Source organism: Schistocerca americana, chromosome 6 (genome assembly GCF_021461395.2).
Source record: "Schistocerca americana isolate TAMUIC-IGC-003095 chromosome 6, iqSchAmer2.1, whole genome shotgun sequence".
Taxonomy (NCBI): Eukaryota; Metazoa; Arthropoda; class Insecta; order Orthoptera; family Acrididae; genus Schistocerca; species Schistocerca americana.
Genome location: NC_060124.1, coordinates 152743440 through 152764287, shown reverse-complemented (window position 1 = coordinate 152764287; position 20848 = coordinate 152743440). Strand labels below are relative to the sequence as shown.

The 20848-nt window shown below is 39.0% G+C and overlaps 1 protein-coding gene across 1 annotated transcript in view; it reads left to right on the top strand.

Annotated features, from left to right (window-relative positions):
* Nucleotides 1-20848, top strand: part of LOC124619508 (sodium-dependent noradrenaline transporter-like) — a 403071-nt gene that overhangs the window by 360177 nt on the left and 22046 nt on the right. Inside the window, exons 8-11 of the mRNA XM_047145955.1 lie at nucleotides 553-665; nucleotides 2851-2991; nucleotides 11293-11392; nucleotides 11511-11611. Coding sequence (XP_047001911.1) covers nucleotides 553-665; nucleotides 2851-2991; nucleotides 11293-11392; nucleotides 11511-11611 — 455 coding nt within the window. The remainder of the gene's footprint in view (nucleotides 1-552; nucleotides 666-2850; nucleotides 2992-11292; nucleotides 11393-11510; nucleotides 11612-20848) is intronic.

The window sequence follows — 20848 nt, the reverse complement described above, 5'->3', positions numbered from 1 at the left end:
AATTATGGTTAAGAAGTATTTAATTCATGACAGCAATGTTGTCAGTGACTTATATGGTGTTGGTTATAAAAGGGATACAGAGATTGGTAAATGCAAGTTACTTGAGAAAAGATGGGAAAACTGAAGGTTCCAGGAACAAAAAATACCACTTTTTTATACATCTTCCAGAAAAGAATACTACAGAGCTGATTCAAAAGATTTCTGAGAGAAACTCTTTTAGAGGAACAGCCTTCAGCTGTTAAAGTTCAGTGTCAGATGGAATCCCAAGTCTGCATTCAGCTCAAGCAAAGTTTGATTTTAAAACAAACTGTCTCTTGTGTGCAGAAGCTGTTGACAATGAATTTCATGATAATCATAAGAAGAAAACTCAACAAGAGCTGAAGCTGCTTTTACTGAAAAATAGCAAAGATTATTTTTTATTCTAATGTTGTAATTGTGGATACAATTGCTTCTAATTTATTTGCAGCATAAAACATACACATCTGATAATAACTGCATTTTTCATTTTATGTAAAATTGTACCACCCTCACTGACAGGCTTTTATGTTCCAGGACCTGGGCTGGTCTTCCAAGTGTACCCAGAGGCAGTGGCGACTTTGCCAGGCTCTCATTTCTGGTCCATGCTGTTTTTCTTCATGCTCATCATGCTGGGGCTTGACAGTGCGGTATGTGTGAGCTAAGACAAGCATCTGGCAGTATACTATCAATGTACATTGGGATGTACCCTGTGTCATGCGCTTGACAGTGGTTTGCAGTGTATATGTGTAGATGCCGAATTTAAACCCTCCAACCAAGTCTCCATCTTTCGTAGACATCATCCACAAATAATCACAAACTTTTGTCAATAAATATAATTCTTCAAAAAACCATTATTAATCAGTGAAATTACCTAGAGCTTCAGGCTTTAGAGCTATAGTTCCCTTGTCAACATGCTGCATAAGAGAATCTTTTACAAAAACATAAAGATATCTAATGTCTTACCAGTTCTTATTAAGTATGTTAACTGTGACCCAGCTAAATGCAAAAGCACTCAAATGTTATCTACTGTAAAAGTCCTTGTGCTGCCTACAGTACTTTTTCCACAGTGTAAAATACTGTAGTGATCTGTATGATGCAAAATAAAGATCTGTGAGTGATACAAAAATAATAGCTGACCACCTTCTATATTTCATCAGAATGTTACATATTACAAATGCTAGTAATATGCTCATATCATAGGTCCATGAGACTCAAAATGAAATATTAATAATAATAAATAATAATAATAGTAATAGGTTAATTTTTGGCAGAGTCTTGTGAGATGGCTATAAAACAGATAGAAACACTAAAAGAATGTGCAGAGAAAGTCGGCCTGCAGATATCATTTGAAAGGAGACAGTGTTTACAACAACAAATTTAGAAATTTTCAAATTACAAACCAAATATGAAGAAATTAACAGAGTATCACACTTAAAATATCTAGGAGAAATTATTTCTGAAAAGTATGCACAACAAGAAAGAATATAAAAAGCTCATAAAGGTTTAGGATTAGTGCAAAACCTCTATAATAAAAAAATGATTACCTTTAAATGCCAAAATTAGATATTACAAAACACTAGTTAAACCATCAACATTATATGCCAGTGAAACCTTGTCACTAATCAGAAAAACTGATATAGAAAATATAAAGAAAAATGAAGGAAAAATAATTAGGAAAATTTTGGTACCTAGATGGACTGAGAATGGATATAGACTGCAGAAAATGTCCATAATTGAAGAATATTCTAACACAGAGAGAGGCATGAGGAAAAGACACCTCAAATTCTATATTTTTCTTTTCACTTTTCCATTTAAGTTTCTTACAACAACAATAATTACTTTTGAGACAGAACCGAATATTCACCACCTTCTGAAGTAATGTCTTAACATCAAAGTAGCAATGTTAATAAATCCATAAATCTCTGCTAAACTTCAGGCACAAGCCAATAATAGCCATTCCATGGTGCTGCACTGAAATAAGGAGAAACAAAACTAATACAGTGCAGTTTCTACATCTACATCCACACAGATACTCCGTAAGCCACCGTACGGTGTATGACTGAGTGTATCCTGTACCACTGCTAGTCATTTCCATTCCTGTTCCACTCACAAATAGAGCAAGGTAGAAACAACTGTCTATATGCCTCCACATGAGCCTAATTTCTTGTATCTCGTCTTTTTGGTTCTTACGTGCAACATTTGTTGGTGGCAGTAGAATCATTCAGCAGTCAGTTTCAAATGCCTGTTCTCTAAATTTTCTCAGTAGTGTTTGTCAAAAAGAATGTTGCCTTTGCTCCAGGGATTCCCATTTCAGTTCCTGAAGCATCTCTGTAACATTTACATGTTATTCGAACCTACCGGTAACAAATCTAGCAGCCCACCTCTGAATTGCTTTAATGTCTTCCTTCAGTCCGACCTGGTGCAGATCCCCAACACTCAAGCAGTACTCAAGAATATGTCACACCAGTATCCTATATGCTGTCTCCTTTAAAGGAGAACAACACTTTCCTAAAATTCTCCCCCATCATAGTTCTCACATGGTTGTTACATTTCATAATGCTTTGCAATGCTATGCCCAGATATTTAAATAACTTGACTGTGTCAAGCAGGACACTAGTAATACTGTATCCAAACATTACATGTCTGTTCTTCCTACTCATCCTCATTAACCATTTGTAACTATACATTACGATGTTACATAGAGCACATGATAAGCTGAAAAATAAAATTACTCACATTTAAAAATAATGAAAGATTTTCACTCACATTTGCTGTAAATTTCAATAGTATCTTTCAAAAAATGTTAATAACTATTTAACTTTTCTATTCCAGATGGGTGGTATGGAATGTGTTATCACTGGTCTGATGGATGAATTTCATGGTTTCTTCCATGGAAAGAAATTTGCCAGAGAAATATTTACACTCATAGCAGCCGCAGTTTCTTTCTCAATTGCACTCATTAATGTCACTCCGGTATGTTAAACAGTTTGATATTTGTGTTTATTTTTATACAAATATTCTTTTGAATAAATTATTTTTCTTCTAAAATTTCCATTCCTACAGTGTCAATATGTCATTTATGTAATTATTAAATTACTGTTAAAATTAGTATGAAAATTTCTTTTTAGTTGCTTCCTTTTTCATGTTTTTCTTTCTTTACTATAACATAAAACGAAAAATAATGCAATCTTGTGTAAACAATGTTACTTCCATATCTGTCACTAGTATCACTCTATGGACGTAGGGAAGGCTATCAAATGCTCAGTTCTTTAGATATCTACCAGTTGTAAGCATTTGTCTGATAGTGAGACTGATAATTGCCATGGCTGCAACAAGGTATCTACTGTTGTTTGTGTGATTGTGTGTGTGTGAATGAGTGTACTTTCTAGAGAAAGAGCTAGTGCTCAAAAGCTTGTGTGAATGTTGTTTTGTGTTATATTTTCTGTGCTCCACGCACCTATCTCCTTCACGTATACTTTTGTCATTAGACATACACAATTGTTCCTCTGTTATGTATTGATGTATTGCACACTACATTATAACATAACCCGGCACTCCAAGCTGTTCATGGTCGCATAAATCAGTGTTTCATGTTTTGACCCTATGCAGATACAAAGTAGACCAATCCTAAAGATGTATAGACATCCCCTCATCATTACTCTTTCCTTAATATCAGGAAATGCTTCATAAACACATTTCCCAGTGTCACAGCTATCCCATGCTTCTTGTTGTTCTCTCCTTAACCTGTTTGTGGTTTCTAATTAGCCTTGACCATGATCACCTACAATGTCATAGACCTTCTCTCTGCCAGTAAACCACTCATATATATCTTACAGTATAATCATATCATGAAAAGGAAAGTTGCTGCTCACCATATAGCAGAGATGCAGATAGGCACACCAAAAAGACTGTCACAAACAAAGCTTTCAGTCAGTAAGGCCTCTGTTAAAAATAGACAACAGACACACGCATACACACACTCACACAAACACAACTCACATATGACTGCAGTCTCAGGCCTGAGACTGTCATCCATTTTTGACAAAGGCCTTACACACACACACACACACACAACTGCACACATATAAATTTGGTGCCTCCTGAAATTGCTGCCTGAGGCATATACCCTGGTTTGCCCCCCCCCCCCCCCCCCCCCCCCCCAGATCTGGGCCTGACATAGCTGTAGCCCCTGGAAGTTTTATTGTTCTTCACAGAGATAGTGCCGAGACAAGAAACAAAGACTCATTGTCTGAGTTCAGGACAGTGAAGATAGTGCAAACATAAATAGGGGAATGGAGAGTACAAACATATGATAACCAACTTAGAACTTATGCTCTGGACTAACAATCTGTAAAATATGAACTGTAGGAACAGCTCCTTTGTTCCAGCCAGACTTTAGCTGCACAGCAATTCAATGGGCCAGATTACTCCAGGATGAGATGAGTGTAGCAGCAGGGAAACAAGCCAGAGGGCCTACTGCCAAAATCTGAATGCTTACTGAAATCTTCAACCTCAGCACTTACACCATGCCAGCAGCTAACCACATCTAGGACACTGGGGGCAATAACCAGCATTTTGACGGCACTTGATGGGCCATGTATGTGACCTCAACCACAACAAGATCTGTCTCTTCTTGTCTGTACCACAGGTACCCCAAGTACTATCCACTCCTGTGGATCCTGTCTCCTCTGCAGAAAGTATAGGACTGTCATTATCCGTCCACTTGACTGCAAGTGGCATGTCAATGTTAGATCTAGGTGTCCTTTACAGGGTGGGTGGGGACCAGGGAGGACTCATGGTGTTGTACAAATCCCCCTAACCAACAAGTCTGAGGTGCTGTTTTTCACTGAAACTGAAACTGAGCTAGTGGGACACACTTCACCTGTTTTGAGGAAACCTGTTTTGTCTGGTGTCAGGAGGAGGCAAATGCAAAAGGTCAGGGGACTATTAATTGTCGGCAATTCAAACATACAGTGAATGATGGTACTCCTTAGGAAAATGGCAGCAAGGGACAGGAAAGGACGCCAGGTGCACTCAGTGTGTATGCCTGGGGGCTCATGCAATATGTCAAAGAGGCTATTCCAACAGCCATCAAGAAAACAGGGTGCAACAAACTGCAGATTATGATGCATGTTGGAACAAATGATGCCTGTCTGGAACAAATGATTCCTGTCATATGTGATCTGAGGTCATATTTGGATCACTCTAGCAACTGGCAGAAAAAATTGCTCATGGAGTTTCAATGAAGCTCACAATTTGCAGCATTGTCCCCAGAAGTGATCATGTCTCTTTGGTTCTGAGTCAAGTGAAAGGACTGAACCAGAGACTTTGAAGATTCAATGACAAGCTAGGCTGTGACTTCCTGGACTTGCACCATAGGGTGCACCACAGGCAGCTGTAGGGTAGCCGACTGTGTGTGGGATGTATACAAGGTTTTTTTTAGATTAGGCAATTCTCCATCCAATGATAGCTGTAGGAAACCCAGAAGTATCGCTGTAAGATCAAAACAAATGCCTCCCACAGGTGAGAGTATTAAAATCCTAATGGTAAACTGCCACAGCATTTGCAACAAAGTGCCAGAGTTTGAAATGCTCATTAAAAGCAGTGAATCACACATAATACTAGGTATAGAAGGCTGGTTGAAATCTCAAACTGATAATGGTGAGATTTTATGGGAAAATTTAAGTGTATATTAAAAGGACAGGAAAAAGGAAGATGGAGATGGTCCATTTGTCACAGGAGACAAGAAACTCAGATCTACCAAGATCGAAATTGAAGCTGCATGTGAGACTGTTTGGGCAAGACTCAGTATCAGAGGTGGGCATAAATTGATAATTGGATGGTTCTATCACTCACTAGACTCACCTCCTGATGTAACCAAAATCTTCAGAGAAATTTTCAGTTCAATTGTACATAACTTCTCAAGTCATACTGTAATCATCAGTGGAGACTTTAATTATCCAACAATTAATTGGGAAAATTACTGTTTTGTTAGTGGTGGATGTGATAAGACATCCTGTTAAACATTACTAAGTGCCTTCTCTGTAAACTATTTGGAACAGAAAGCTAGGAACCCCACTCATTCTGGAAATATATTGGATCTAATGACAACAAATAAACCTGACATCTTTGAGGATGTCCACAGTGAAACTGGTATCAGTGACCATGATGCTATTGTGGCAACAATGATTACCAAAATACAAAGGACAACTAAAACAAGCAGAAAGATGTATGTGTTCAGTAAACTAGATAAGAAATCAGTAGTGTCATATGTCAGTGAGGAACTTGAAACTTTCAGCACAGATCAGGAGCATGTAGAGGAACTCTGGCTCAAGTTTAAAAGAATAGTTGACCATGCACTGGATGGATATGTACCCCGTAGAACAGTCCATAATGGGAGGGAACCTTTATGGTTTACAGCCACTGTAAAGAAACTTCTAAAGAAACAGAGATTACTGCATAATAGGTGTGAAACAAAGCACAGGGCTATAGATAGAGAGATGTTGAATGAAACGCATTTGGGTGTTAAGAGAGCAATGTGTGATGCCTTCAATGACTACTGTGACAGAATATTGTCTCATACATAAAGACTGTTAGTGGCACCAAAGTTAGTGCCCAGTCCCTATCGAATGAGAAAGGAACTGAAACTGAGGGTAGCAAAGCAAAAGCTGAAATGTTTAGCTCTGTTTTCAAATGTTCATTTACAAATGAAAACCAAGGGGAATTGCACCAATTTAATGCTTGTACCACTGAAAGGATGAATGAAACAAGTATTAGTGTCAGTGGTGTTGAGAAACAGTTGAAATTATTAAAATTGAACACAGCTCTGACATGGTCCTATGGAATCCCTGTCAGATTCTGTATTGAATTGGCAGCTGAGTTAGCTACTCTTCTAACTATAATCTGTCATAGATCCCTTGAAAAAAGAAACTGTACCCAGTTCTTGGAAAATGGCACAGGTCACTCTTGTCTACAAAAAGCATAGTAGAAGTGATCCACAAAACTACTGCCCAATATCCTTGATATCAATTTATTGTAGAATCTTTAAACATATTCTGAGCTTAATCATAAGAAGGTATCTTGGATAGAATGACCTCCTAACTGTCAAATACTATGGACTTTGAAAATGTCGATCACGTGAAACCTAACTCACACTTTTCTCACATGACATACTGAAAGCTTTGGATCAAAGCAACCAGATAGATGCAGTGTTTCTTGATTTCCAAAAGGCCTTTGACTCTGTACCATGCCTGCACTTATTGTCAAAAGTATGATCATATGGGGTATGAAGTGAAATTTGTGATTGGACTGAGGACTTTTTGGTAGGGAGGAGACAGCATGTTATGTTGGATGGAGAGTCATTGTCAGACGTAGAATTAACTTTGGGTGTACCACACCAAAGTGTGTTGTGACTCTTGTTGTTCATGCTGTATATTAATGACCTTGCAGACAATATTAATAGTAAAATCTGCCTTTTTGCAGATGATTCAGTTATCTATTATGAAGTACTGTCTGCAAGAAGCTTCATAACTATTCAGTCAGATCCTGATAAGATTTCAATGTAGAGCAGAAATTGACAACTTGCTCTAAATGTTCAGAAATGTAATATTTTGTGCTTCACAAAATGAAAAAATGTAGTATCCTATGACTATAACATCAATGAGTAATGGTTGGAATCAGCTGACCCATACAAATATCTGTGTGTAACACCTTTTAGGGATAGGAAATGGAATGATCACGTAGGCTGAGTTGTGATTGAAGCAGGTGGTAGAGTTTGGGTTATTGGTAGTATACTGGGGAAGTGCAATCAGTCTACAAAAGAGATTGCTTACAAATCACTTGTGTGACCAATTCTAGAATATTGCTCAAGAGGGTGGGACCTGTACCAGATAGGACTAACAGGGAATATTGAAATATACAGAGAAGGGCAGCACAAATGGCCAGAAGTTTGTTTAATCTGTGGGAGAGTGTCAAAGATATTGAAGGAACTGAAACCACAGACTCTTGAAGACAGACATAAACTATCCTGATAAGTCTATTGACAAAGTTTCAAGAACTGACTTTAAATAATTGCTGTAGGGGTACACAATAATCCCCTATGTACCACTCACATAGAGATCATGAAGATAAAAGTAGAATAATTACTGCTTGCACAGAGGCATTCAAACAATCATTCTTCCCATGCTCCATACGTGAATGGAACAGGAAGAAATCCTAATAACTGGTTGAATGGTATGTACCCTCTGCCATGCAACTTATGGTGGTTTGCAGAGAAGAGATGTAGATGTAGATGCAGATGTACAAAAACTGGCTGTCCATCCAGGCTGGGCACGTCAACAGAGCAGGACTCTGAATCGGCATCTGATGTGTGTTGCTTCTGCTGTGAGCCCACCAGCATCTCATTGGGACCTCCTGCATGGGTCCAGGCACAGCCTGGATGGGCTGGAGGTCAAGTTTACATCCTCTCAGCTCCAAACCACTATGGTCTGTCAGCATCTGCCACCGCCTCTGACTCACCAGTTTTGGGTTCAATCCTGGGCCACAGCTATCCAGTGCTGGGGCTGCACTCTGGCCCATTCTGACCACAGTTACAAGAACAGAAGTGTGCTCTTGGTACTGCACAGGGCCTAATGATGCTCAGTTAGAAAAGTTTCCACCATGTGACATCAACGAAACCACTGACACTGGCACACCAGCCGTCCCCCCTGAGTTGCCCCCCCTGAGTTGTCGACCTCTACCGCCGCCCGCTTCTGTGGTCATTGCATCAATATCCGTCTGTCCCAGAAATAAATTGTTTGTCACCACTGGCTGCCTACAACTTCTATACCAACTCATAGTCTCCGCTAGAGAACCACTCGCTCACACCCATTACCCCACTACACTGTATTTGATTGATTTAGAAGCTTGGCATTTCTAATATATAGTTTCTGCTCAATGTGATTCTCTTCTACTATTATGAGTAGTTCACTCATAACCATATCACTTCTCTTGGTGTTTAACTGCATTTCAAACATCATTTTATGTGAACTGTTACCCTTTTCATTGATACGGATTTACTTTCCCCTTCAGAATTAGTTGAGATTTATGTTAAACATCTGTGAGCCTGAATAACATCTCTTCATCCCTATCCAGGTCAAATGCAGCATTTTTCCTTGTGAATAGGCTGCACAGAAGATGAATAAGTTCTTTCACATTCTGAGATAGGCTTCTTCTAGTAAACTGAATCAGCCATAATCCATTCATAAAATTCCTATGTTTAACAGCTATCACATTTCTTCTCAGAATTGCCAGATTCCTTGTGTGTTATTTTGCAAGCAATACAAACTGCTGGGGCTGCATTCTTCTTGCAGTCTTTCATACATTCCTTCTCCTCACGGTGTGAGCAAAACTTTTCTGTAGCCATACAGAACTTAGTTATACGTCTATCTCTACAACTGATAAATACTTGTACTGTTAAATAGTCTTGTAGAAGAATGGATCTAAATTCAGTGTATATTTGACCTCTATAATGAGAAATTTACTCAGTTTTGAGCTGAATTCAGTGCCATGGTGCACCTTGGCTCTGTCTTGGTGGTTTGTTCTGATCTTTGTCTTAATTTTTTATTCAAATTTTTGTCTACTAAAATTGTTTCCCATGTATGTTCTGCTACCTGATACCCAATATACAAATCAGTCCCATGGCACAGAGGAGTGTTGATGCACAGCAATTTTTAACAACATTAGTCAGCAGGTTAGTGCTGAAAAGACAATTGTGATCCTCTCTTCTAATGACTTGTTCCTCTGACATCTCCACCATGTCAGAAAGTGGCAGTAACAAAACTGGTGGAGCAAGTGTCTTATGGCAACAAAGAATATTTATTTAATCTGGACTTATTGTGGAATAAGCACATTATGCAGTTTTGGAGTTTTACCACAATTCAATTGCTTATTATATTCTAATTGGCTCATTAATCTTGTTTCATTTATTCAAATATAAAGTGACTTAAAGATGGTCACTTGACAAAACGGGTTGTCTGTGAATAAATATACATTACAGCAGTTGGTGGAGGTTCCATGATGCAATTTTTTAAATATGTTGAAGTGGTGCAGTACTGTTTGCATGAAATATTTTAGATAATCTTGTACTCAGTATGAGATTTTCACTCTGCAGTGGAGTGTGCGCTGATATGAAACTTCCTGGCAGATTAAAACTGTGTGCCGGACCGAGACTCGAACTCGGGACCTTTGCCTTTCGCGGGCAAGTGCTCTACCATCTGAGCTACCCAAGCACAACTCACACCTTGTCCTCACAGCTTTACTTCTGACAGTACCTCAGCTCCTACCTTCCAAACTTTACTTTAATCTTGTATTGGTTGCAGAAACAAATCATGTATGGGATAGTCCTAATAGTAACAGTAGATCTACTGGTGAATACAAAACATAAGTAAAAGCAAAATACAAGCATCTTCCTAATTAAAGAGATAGACAAAATAAGGGAAAGAACATCTAGAGAAGTAAAAGTATTCGTTGAAAATCAGAGCCAACGGAATGGATAAGTATAACTAATATGCTCTTAAAAGGACAGTGGAAGGAAAGCATTGCAAACAAAGACCAAATTTGATATATTTAAATAAAGCTGCTGAGAACAGGCAGAGAACTAAAGAGACAAGAGATAAAATGACACAGGCTCCTGAATCAATGCCAATGAAAGACTACACAGTTATCCACTAACTTTGTATGCCAGAGTTCTGTTAGCTGGAAAATAAAACAAAGCTCTTTCTCTGTTTGTCCTCAGTTTAGCTCCTCTCTGGTATGAACTGAGATTTACTGTTTGCCCTTCCACATTACCATTACTTCTTCTACTCACCTTACTCTCTAATGAGTTCAGATTTATTCAGTCTCTTATTAATGTTATATTTCATGTATATATCTTAATACATAAACTTGAACATCCAAGTTAGAATGAAAGGATTAAATCTGTATTTGGGCAAACAAGGTTGGTATCCACTCATCAGCTCCCAAAACCCCCAAAAAAATCAGTAAAAAGCAGCAACTTTCTGTGACACTCAAAAACAATTCGCCTCATGCTTTTAAAACCTGGATATTCCCAATGAAGTAATTTTCCTGAATATTGCAGTGTTAGTGACATTTATTTTTTTTCTTTTCTTCTTGTTACATGGTTTTATAAGGAAGAAGCTTTGTGAAGGAAGCAAGTTTAATCTCTGTTAAGTGTAATTTACATTCTCTTCATGGAACAGTAAACTTATTATTTGTTTACATAATTTTTTATTCCAGGGAGGAATATACATGTTTCACCTGTTTGATACATATTCAGCAGGCATTTCACTTCTCTGTTCAGCACTGTTTGAAGCAATTGCTGTTTCTTGGTTCTATGGTAAGTATGAACAAAGGTTTTGTAACATGGTCACAAACCTTAAAATTCAATATTTAGGAAAGATAGATATAAATGTTGAGGTAAAATTTTCTAATAATTGTATTCTTCAATTTTTCAGGATTGGAGCGATTCTCAAGGGATGTTGAAGCAATGCTTGGCTCAAAACCAGGCATTTACTGGAGGATATGTTGGAAATTCATAAGTCCCTCTTTTATTGTGGTATGTTTAGTCTAAGAAGATATTTTAGCTAATGATAGTATGCGTGAGAAAATATATTGTACAAATTATGCATTATGTGGGGGGGGGGGGGGGGGGGGCAAGGGAAAATTAGATTATTAGCTGCTTAATAGACAGTCTTCAGTTTGATGATTGGTCTGATGCAGATCTCCACACTAGTCTATAATATGCAAGCCTCTTCATCTCTTGTGGTGTTCCTGTTAGTATTTATGAATGTGTAAGTTAATGCTGTTAGAGAATATTCATATCATCCAACTCTGAACTTCTGCTTCTTGTTTACACACACAGATAAAACCATGTAGCTTGGCTTAGTTTAGACTTTTCTCTGCTCCATTTGTTCTTGTGCTGGAATCTGTAAACTTTGATATGTTGCAACTTTCTACTAAATAATAGCAAGTAGTCCTCACAGCATTTATATTATGTCTTCCATCACAATAAATAGCTTTGCAGGAACACTGCATAAATAGTTATAATTGCTTATTCAACATGGCATTATATTATCTGACAGCAATGAATGACACTTCTCTTCAGTTTGACAGGTAACACAACCCTTTCTTGTTTTCTGTAATGTCACTTTCATTGTCATGATGTACTCTTCACCGGATAGTGCACACCACTTCTCCAAGCCAGGGTGCCATGACACAGAATTACTGCCAAGCAAGCAGGTGCCACAATTCATAGTAAACTGCCATTGTCTTCCAACCTTAAAGGCATGCAGCTCCTGTCCCCACCTGTTCATATGAACAAACAATAACAATACTCCCAAATAGTTTGCAATTTTAAATTATTTAATGAATAAAAAATACTTTCAAAGTGATATGTTAGAACAAACTGCATAATTACTGCATCCTAAATCCATTTCACTTTTGCTTACTGTAATCAAACTTTGGTCTCCCTCTACAATTTTTATCTGTCACACTTCTCTCCATTACCAAATGGATGATTCCTTGATGCTTCAGGCTGTGTCTTACCCAATCCCATCTTTTAGTCAAGTTGTGTCATGAATTTCTTTCCTCCTCCATTTACCTCAGTATATCTTCATGAGTTATTTGATCTGCTTGCATCATCGCCAGTGTTCTTCTGTAGCACAACTTTTTGAAAGCTTCTACCCTCTTCCTTCCTGAACTTTTTATCATTCTGTACACATTGTGAATTTTGTTTGGTATTTTTTTTACCACCGTCTTGTATTAGTGTCTTCAAGATACATTAGTACATAATAAATTTGAACCTTTTGTAATTTTCTTGTAATTCATGGTTGCTTCCAGACATGAAAACTTTATGAGAAATATAACACAACAATAAGAAATCATAATGGAAAGTCCAGGACAGAATATCAATAATATTATGGAAAGGATAGGTTGCTACTCAACATAAAGATGGCATTGAGTTGCAGACAGGCACAATGAAAAGACTGTAGACATTTAGTTTTCAGCCAAAGCCTTCTTCAGAAAACAGAACACACACACACAAACAGTTACGCCAGCAAACACACTTCATACATACATGACCACTATCTCGGGCCACTTTGGCCATTCTGAGAATATGATATCATAATGAAAGAAAAGACAGATTGCTACTTACCATAAAGAAATCATGTCAAGTTGCAGACAAGCACAATTAAAGGACACTTACTTAAAGCTTTTGGCCGCAGCTTTCATCAGTAAAAGAGAGACACATATCATTCATACACACAAGCAAGCAAACTTCACGCATATACAGCCACCAACTCCAGCATCTCGGGCCAGAATGCCACTATCACATGAGATGTAAGTAGCCATCTGGAGGGTGTGGAGAAGGGGAAGGGGAAGCAATAGTAGTGTATGGATGGTGAGAGAGACAAATGCTGTCTGGTGTAGTGTGCAGGGACTAGATTGCCAACAGGCGCAGCGTCAGGAGGTTGTGGGGCAGGGAGGTGGGGAAAAAAAGCAACAAAAAAGGAGAGGAGCAGGAAAAGACAGGCTGCAAATAAACAGGGTAGGACATGAGAATGGGGAGGAATGATATGACAGAGGGTTTGGAAACTGTTGGGTGGAGAGTTTGGGGACAGCATGTTACTGTAGGTTGAGGCCGGCATAAGTACAGGAGAGGAGAATGTGTTGTAAGGATAATTCCCATCTGCACAGTTCAGAGAAGCTGGTGTTAGAGGGAAGGATCCAGATGGCTCAGGTAGTAAAGCAGCCATTGAAATCAAGTGTGTTATTTATTTATTTATTTATTTATTTATTTATTTCTTGTTCCGTAGATCCAGTTAGTGAGTCAATCACAAGGATATGGAACGTGTCAAATTGTACAGGTTTCAATTTAAACTTACAATAAATACAAGGGCATTTCAATGGCAAATTGTACATAGTTTAAGTAAGACATACTATAAATACAGTAACAGATACAATGTCAGCTAGATAACATAACTACCATTTGACAGAAAAAGGAGTTTCAAATAAAGGTTAAAGATAAGAGCACAAAGTTAAATCAGATATTAGGCCTACAAGAGTAAATACATGTACAGCCAATCTGTTGTTACAAAAAGTGTGCTAATGCCCAAATGCACAATAAAATCAATTGAACTACTTCTAGACATAATACGTTTAGTGATGGTATACATTTTCTTTCAGGTATTCATCCACAGTATAATAAGATTTCTCTGTCAGGTAATCTTTGAGAACTTGTTTAAATTTTGGCAGTTCTGTATGAACACATTTGATATGTAGTGGTAGAGCATTGAACAGCTTAATGCTGGAGTAGTAAACTCCTTTTTGTACCAGAGTGAGACGTTTCATTTCTAAATGTAGATTGTTTTTGTTTCTGGTGTTATAACCATGGAATTTACTGTTGTCTTGGTAGATGGAATAATTTTTGCACACAAAGGTGAGCAAGGAAAAAATATACTGTGAGGCAGTTGTTAGGATACCTATTCTGAAACAAGTGCCTGCAAGAGTGTCTTTGATGGACCTCACACATTATTCTGATTGCTTTTTTTTTTGGATGGTGAAAACTTTTTTTGCAAGTGGTTGGTTCCCCCAGAATATGATAGCATATGACATCAATGAGTGGAAGTAGCCAAAGTAGGCAACCTTAATAGTGTCAACTTCAGCCACTGAAGAAATTACCCGTAATGCAAATGTTGCCGAGCTAAGTTTTTTACATAGATGAAGAATGTGAACTGACCAATTACATTTACTGTCTATGTAAGCACCCAGGAATTTTGTGTCTTCAACTTTCTGTATTGGTTGATCTCTACATTTTATGTTATGTTCAGTTGCATGTTATGCTGCAGTGTGGCCTACTTTGCTCTTGGCCACAGTTTGGTGAAGGCTGTTCGTGCTGGTGGACAGCTGCTTGGTACTCTTACCAATATAAAAAGATGTGCAATGATTGCAGCAGAGCTGGTAAATGACATGGCTGCTTTCACAAGTGGCCTGGCCCCTGATGGCCAGCCGAAGTGGCCATGCGGTTAAAGGCGCTGCAGTCTGGAACCGCAAGACCGCTACGGTCGCAGGTTCGAATCCTGCCTCAGGCATGGATGTTTGTGATGTCCTTAGGTTAGTTAGGTTTAACTAGTTCTAAGTTCTAAGGGACTAATGACCTCAGCAGTTGAGTCCCATAGTGCTCAGAGCCATTTGAACCATTTTTTTGGCCCCTGATGGGGTGGAATAAACCTGTGACAGGACTGGAGTAGGAAGTGCTGGGTGGGTGGATTGGGCAGATTTTGCGTCTAGGTCTTCCACAGGGATATGAGCTGTGTGGCAAGGGGTTGGGATCTGGACTGGCATAGAGATGGACTATAATGTTGTGGAGGTTGGGTGGGCGATGGAACATCACTTTAAGAAGGGTTGGGAGTATCTCGGGTAGGATATCCCTCATTTCAGGATATGATGATAGGTAATCAAATCCCTGGTGAAGGATGTGGTTTGGTTGTTCCAGTCCAGGGTGGTTCCTTCACAACCTCAACACCTTCTCTCCCATCCACTTAATGTGGTCTCCTCAACCCAGCATGCCACCTTCCTACACTATGTAATCAAAAGCATCCCGACACCTGACTGAAAATGACTTACAAGTTTGTGGCGCCCTCCATCGTAATGCTGGAATTCAGTATGGTGCTGGACCACGCTGATGTCAGCTTCCACTCTCACAGGCATATGGCCAGTCAGGTCCTGGAAGGTTTCTTGGGTAATGGCAGCCCATTCTTCATGGAGTGCTGCACTGAGGAGAGGTATCGATGTCCATAGGTGAGGCCTAGCACAAAGTTAGCATTCCAAAACATCCCAAAGGTGTTCTATATGATTCAGGTCAGGACTCTGTGCAGGCCACTCCATTACAGGGATGTTTTTGTTGTGTAACCACTCCGCCACAGGCTATGCCTTATGAACAGGTGCTTGATTGTGTTGAAAGATGCAATCCCCATCCCCAAATTGCTCTTCAACAGTGGGAAGCAAGGAGGAGCTTTAAACATCAATGCAGGCCTGTGCCATGATAGTGCCATACAAAACAACAAGGGGTCCACGCCGCCTCCATGAGAAACATGACAACACCATAACACCACCACCGCCGCATTTTACTGTTGGCACTACACATGTTGGCAGATGACATTCAGTGGGCATTCGCCATACCCATACACTGCCATCAGATCACCACACTGTGTACCATGATTCGTCACTCCACACAACGTTTTTGCACAGTTCAATCGTCCAATATCTATGCTCCTTACACCAAGAAAGGCATTGTTTGGCATTTACCAACATGTTGTGTGGCTTATGAGCAGCCGCTCGACCATGAAACCCAAGTTTTCTCACCTCCTGCCTAACTGTCATAGTACTTGCAGTGGATCCTGATGCAGTTTGGAATTCCTGTGTGATGATCTGGATAGATGGCTGCCTATTAAACATTACGACCCTTGTGATGTTCGCCTGCTTTATTTCTTTATTGATTGTCCTTGGTGTCAATGTACTGCATTGCTACACTGGCTGAAAAATGGGGTTGGAAGTTCAACAATGACTACTTTAAATGATGTAGCCAACACGTGAACATTTGTGTTTTACAGTTTTTTACTTTCACTGTCCACAACCCCCCCAGTAGTACACAGTTATATGGCCAGTGCACTATTGTTTATCTTTCAGTAAGTCAAGAACCATGAAAATAGATTGTATGCATGGAAGAGGCCTGGAGATACTGGAAGGTTTCAGATAGACTATATAATGGTAAGACAGAGATTTACAAACCAGGTTTTAAATTGTAAGACATTTCAAGGGGCAGATGTGGACTCTGACCACAATCTATTGGTTATGAACTGTAGATTAAAACTGAAGAAACTGCAAAAAGATGGGAATTTAAGGAGATGGGACCTGGATAAACTGAGAGAACCAGAGGTTGTAGAGAGTTTCAGGCAGAGCATTATGGAGCGATTGACAAAAATGGGGGAAAGAAATACAGTAGAAGAAGAATGGGTAGCTCTGAGGGATGAAGTAGTGAAGGCAGCAGAGGATCAAATAGGTAAAAAGACAAGGGCTGGTAGAAATCCTTGGGTAACAGGAGATGTATTGAATTTAACTGATGAAAGGAGAAAATATAAAAATGCAATAAATGAAGCAGGCAGAAAGGAATACAAACATCTCAAAAATGAGATAGACAGGAAGTGCAAAATGGCTAAGCAGGGATGGCTAGAGGACAAATGTGAGGATGTAGAGGCATATATCACTAGGGGTAAGATAGATACTGCCTAAAGGAAAATTAAAGAGACCTTTGGAGAAAAGAGGACCACTTGTATGAATATCAAGAGCTCAGATGGAAACCCAGTTCTAAGCAAAGAAGGAGTATATAGAGGGTCTATACATGGGCGATGTACTTGAGGACAATATTATGGAAATTGAAGAGGATGTAGATGAAGATGAAATGGGAGATATGATACTGCGTGAAGAGTTTGACAGAGCACTGAAAGACCGAAGTCCTGGAGGGCGGTGTGGAGGGTAAAAATCATAGAGGAAGACCAAGAGATGAATACACTAAGCAGATTCAGAAGGATGTAGGTTGCAGCTTGCACAGGATAGAGCAGCATGGAGAGCTGCATCAAACCAGTCTCTGGACTGAAGACCAGAACACCAACAACAAGTCTCATTGATAGGTTGCAAGCAAACATCAACAGACTGCTACAATAGTAGCACACAGTTCTTGCAACATAATACAGTACATATTTATCAGTCATTGTTTTAGCACAAGGCCTATTACACTTATTTCACAGCTAAGCAGATGCATTGTTGTTGATCTAACCAATATAGGTTCCTTGTCTGAAACTCTGCCATGGGCTGACTGTCTTAGGACCAAAAATCGAGCCCTTGTATATCCTCACAGTAATAGGCACTGAAACTATCCACAGTTCCATGTTTAATTTTTAAAAATTACAATTAAAAACTAACTCATTAAATTAACTGAATACATCAAAAACTTCCTTCTTTTTAACAGTTTCTTTTACTACAAGAATTAAACTGAATTATTTGTTTAAATGATGAAATTAACATACATAGTTATGCAATCAATACTTTTGACAAAACTGTTAATTACTTTGGAATTAATTAAGGGCTGGCTTTGCTAACATTTTTTCAAATAGAGCCAAATAAATACTTAAAGAAAGCCAGTGTTTCACCTTACAAATATTTATAACTAGTACAGAATTTATATTTGTCTATAAGTCAACAATAGAATTTAAGTTACAAAACAATTACCAATTTCATTCTATAATGAAAGATACTAACTGGGATTAGTCAAAATAAATTAGAAAATCAATTACATACATAAAACTAAGCACAAAACTAGATCTGGTGTTATAGTCTTTAAAACTGAGGGCCAACCTTTCTCTTTTATGAAATGCAGATTATACTCACGTATGTTAATTGTAATTCATCAGACATGAAAATATTAATTTTAAGGAGGCAGATGGCAAAACAAGAGGGGAAGTAAAAATAACCCAGTTTGCTTCGACACACCCTCTTCAACTGTTGGCGGTCTATGTCAATTAACAGACAAAGTCGGCCTGTACGCTTTTGTGCTGTACATATCCCTTCATGTTTCCACTTCACTATCACATCAGAAACAGTGGACCTAGGGATGTTTAGAAGTGTTGAAATCTCACGTACAAACATATGACACAAGTGACACCCAATCACCTGACCACATTCGAAGTCCATGAGTTCTGTGGAGTGCCCCATTCTGCTCTCTCATGATATCTAGTAACTACTGAGGTCATTGATATGGATTACCTGGCAGTAGGTGGCAGCAAAATGCACCTAATATGAAAAATATATGTTTTTGGGGGTGTCTGGATACTTTTGATAACATAGTGTAGTTGCTGACCTCCTCCTCTCCAATGTCTCCTTCTGCAGCTCTGTCCACATTAAACCCATCAATCACTAACAGTACCTGAATTTTGACAGACACCATCCCTTTCACACCAAAAAAGCCCTCCCATACATTCTAGTCATCTGGGGAGGGCATATCTGCAGTGGCACAAACTCCCTTGCTCAATATGCTGAGGATCTCACCAAGGCCTTCACAGACTGGCACTACCCCCAGATCTAATTCACAAACAGATCTCCCATGCCATTTCCCCTCACAGCCCCTATCCTCCCACCACCCCAAGAACCAGTCACAGTGTCCCCTTCATCACCCAGTACAACCTGCACTATCTAACTCAGTCTGCTTAGCAGCTACTGTAGCTCTAAGAGTACCATCATGTGTCAATTAGAAAACAATCAGAAGTCTTGTACAAAAAGCCAGCCAGAGTCAGCTACCACAGATACCATGGTGTTTTAGCAACAACTAAGGTGCTGAATCTTCCTTTAATGAGCACACATACGTGATGCTGCCCATCACTGGAGTTTGGGTAATGACATGGGCTTGTGCATTGTCTAGCAGCATCATAAAAGCATCTGTGATACCAATACCAGTTGAAAATCTATCATTTGGAACAGCAGGGAGCATTAAGTCTTCTGTCATCTGTGTGTTTCTCCAATTTGGGATTCAGCCTTGCAAGTTCACTGAACAATTGGCAAACAGATAGCCCTGTCTGTGTCATTAACTGTTGTGGTGGACCAGTGCATGGTTCTGAGCCACCCTGTGTGGTAAGTGTAGGAATGCACATGAACTGTCATCCTTACAAACAACAGCAGTCATATCTGTTTTGCACACCAGATCATCAATTGGATGTCTGCAAATGCAGACATAGTAGCCCTAGTTTTTGTAGGCAAACTATGTATCCAAAAGATCTGTAGTGATTGTTCTGAGAGCAGTGCATGCAGTGGCTGGAATATTTGAGAAGGGGAACAACCAATACAATTTTCTCTTTCAAGAATTTTCTGCAAGTGGAATTCAGGTGGTAGCACAAAGCATTGCAGAAAATTCTTTTTAATAGAGGACTAAGACTGCTATTGTGGTACATCATCAATTTATTTGAGTACACTTAGATCCAGTCATGAATCAACCATTGTAAACTGATCCACATCGGCATTGATTCCATGTAAACAAAAGGTGGCCCCCAATTGAGGAACTGTATCTGTGCTTTGGTGGGCCAGAAAGATGGAATCTTTACATTATTGTTTCTGTTCCAGTATCCTGCGTTGTTGTTGTCATTTGGTATTAGGTGGCAGTGGCGTGACATTACTGGCCAATGGCAAAACCAGCTGTTCTTGTTTTATTGTTATGTGGTTACCGGGCTCCATCACTCCATGCACACATGAAAGAAGATGGAATACCTATTCATGAACCATTCTGTATGGGGTCACCACTATGGGAATAATCAGGTCCCAGTTCAATTGAATAGTGAGTAGAAAACAAGAGTTATGAATGAATATGGTCTCAGTAGTAGGAATGAGAGAGAAGAAAGACTAATTGAGTTCTGCAATAAATTTCAGATGGTAGTAGTGCATACTCTGTTCAAGAATCACAAGAGTAGGAGGTATACTTGAAAAAGACCTGGAGACATGGGAAGACTCCAATTAGATTACACATCAGTCAGACAGAGATTTTGATATTAGATATAGGATTGTAAGGCATAATCCAGGAACAGATATAGACTTATATCACAATTTAGTAATGATGAAAAGTAGTCTGATGTTTAAGAGAATCATTCTGAAGAATCAATGTGGAAAGAAGTGGGATACTGAGTACTGAGGAATGATGAGGTGCATTTGAAGTTCTCTAAAGTTGTAGATACTGTGATCATTAATAACACAA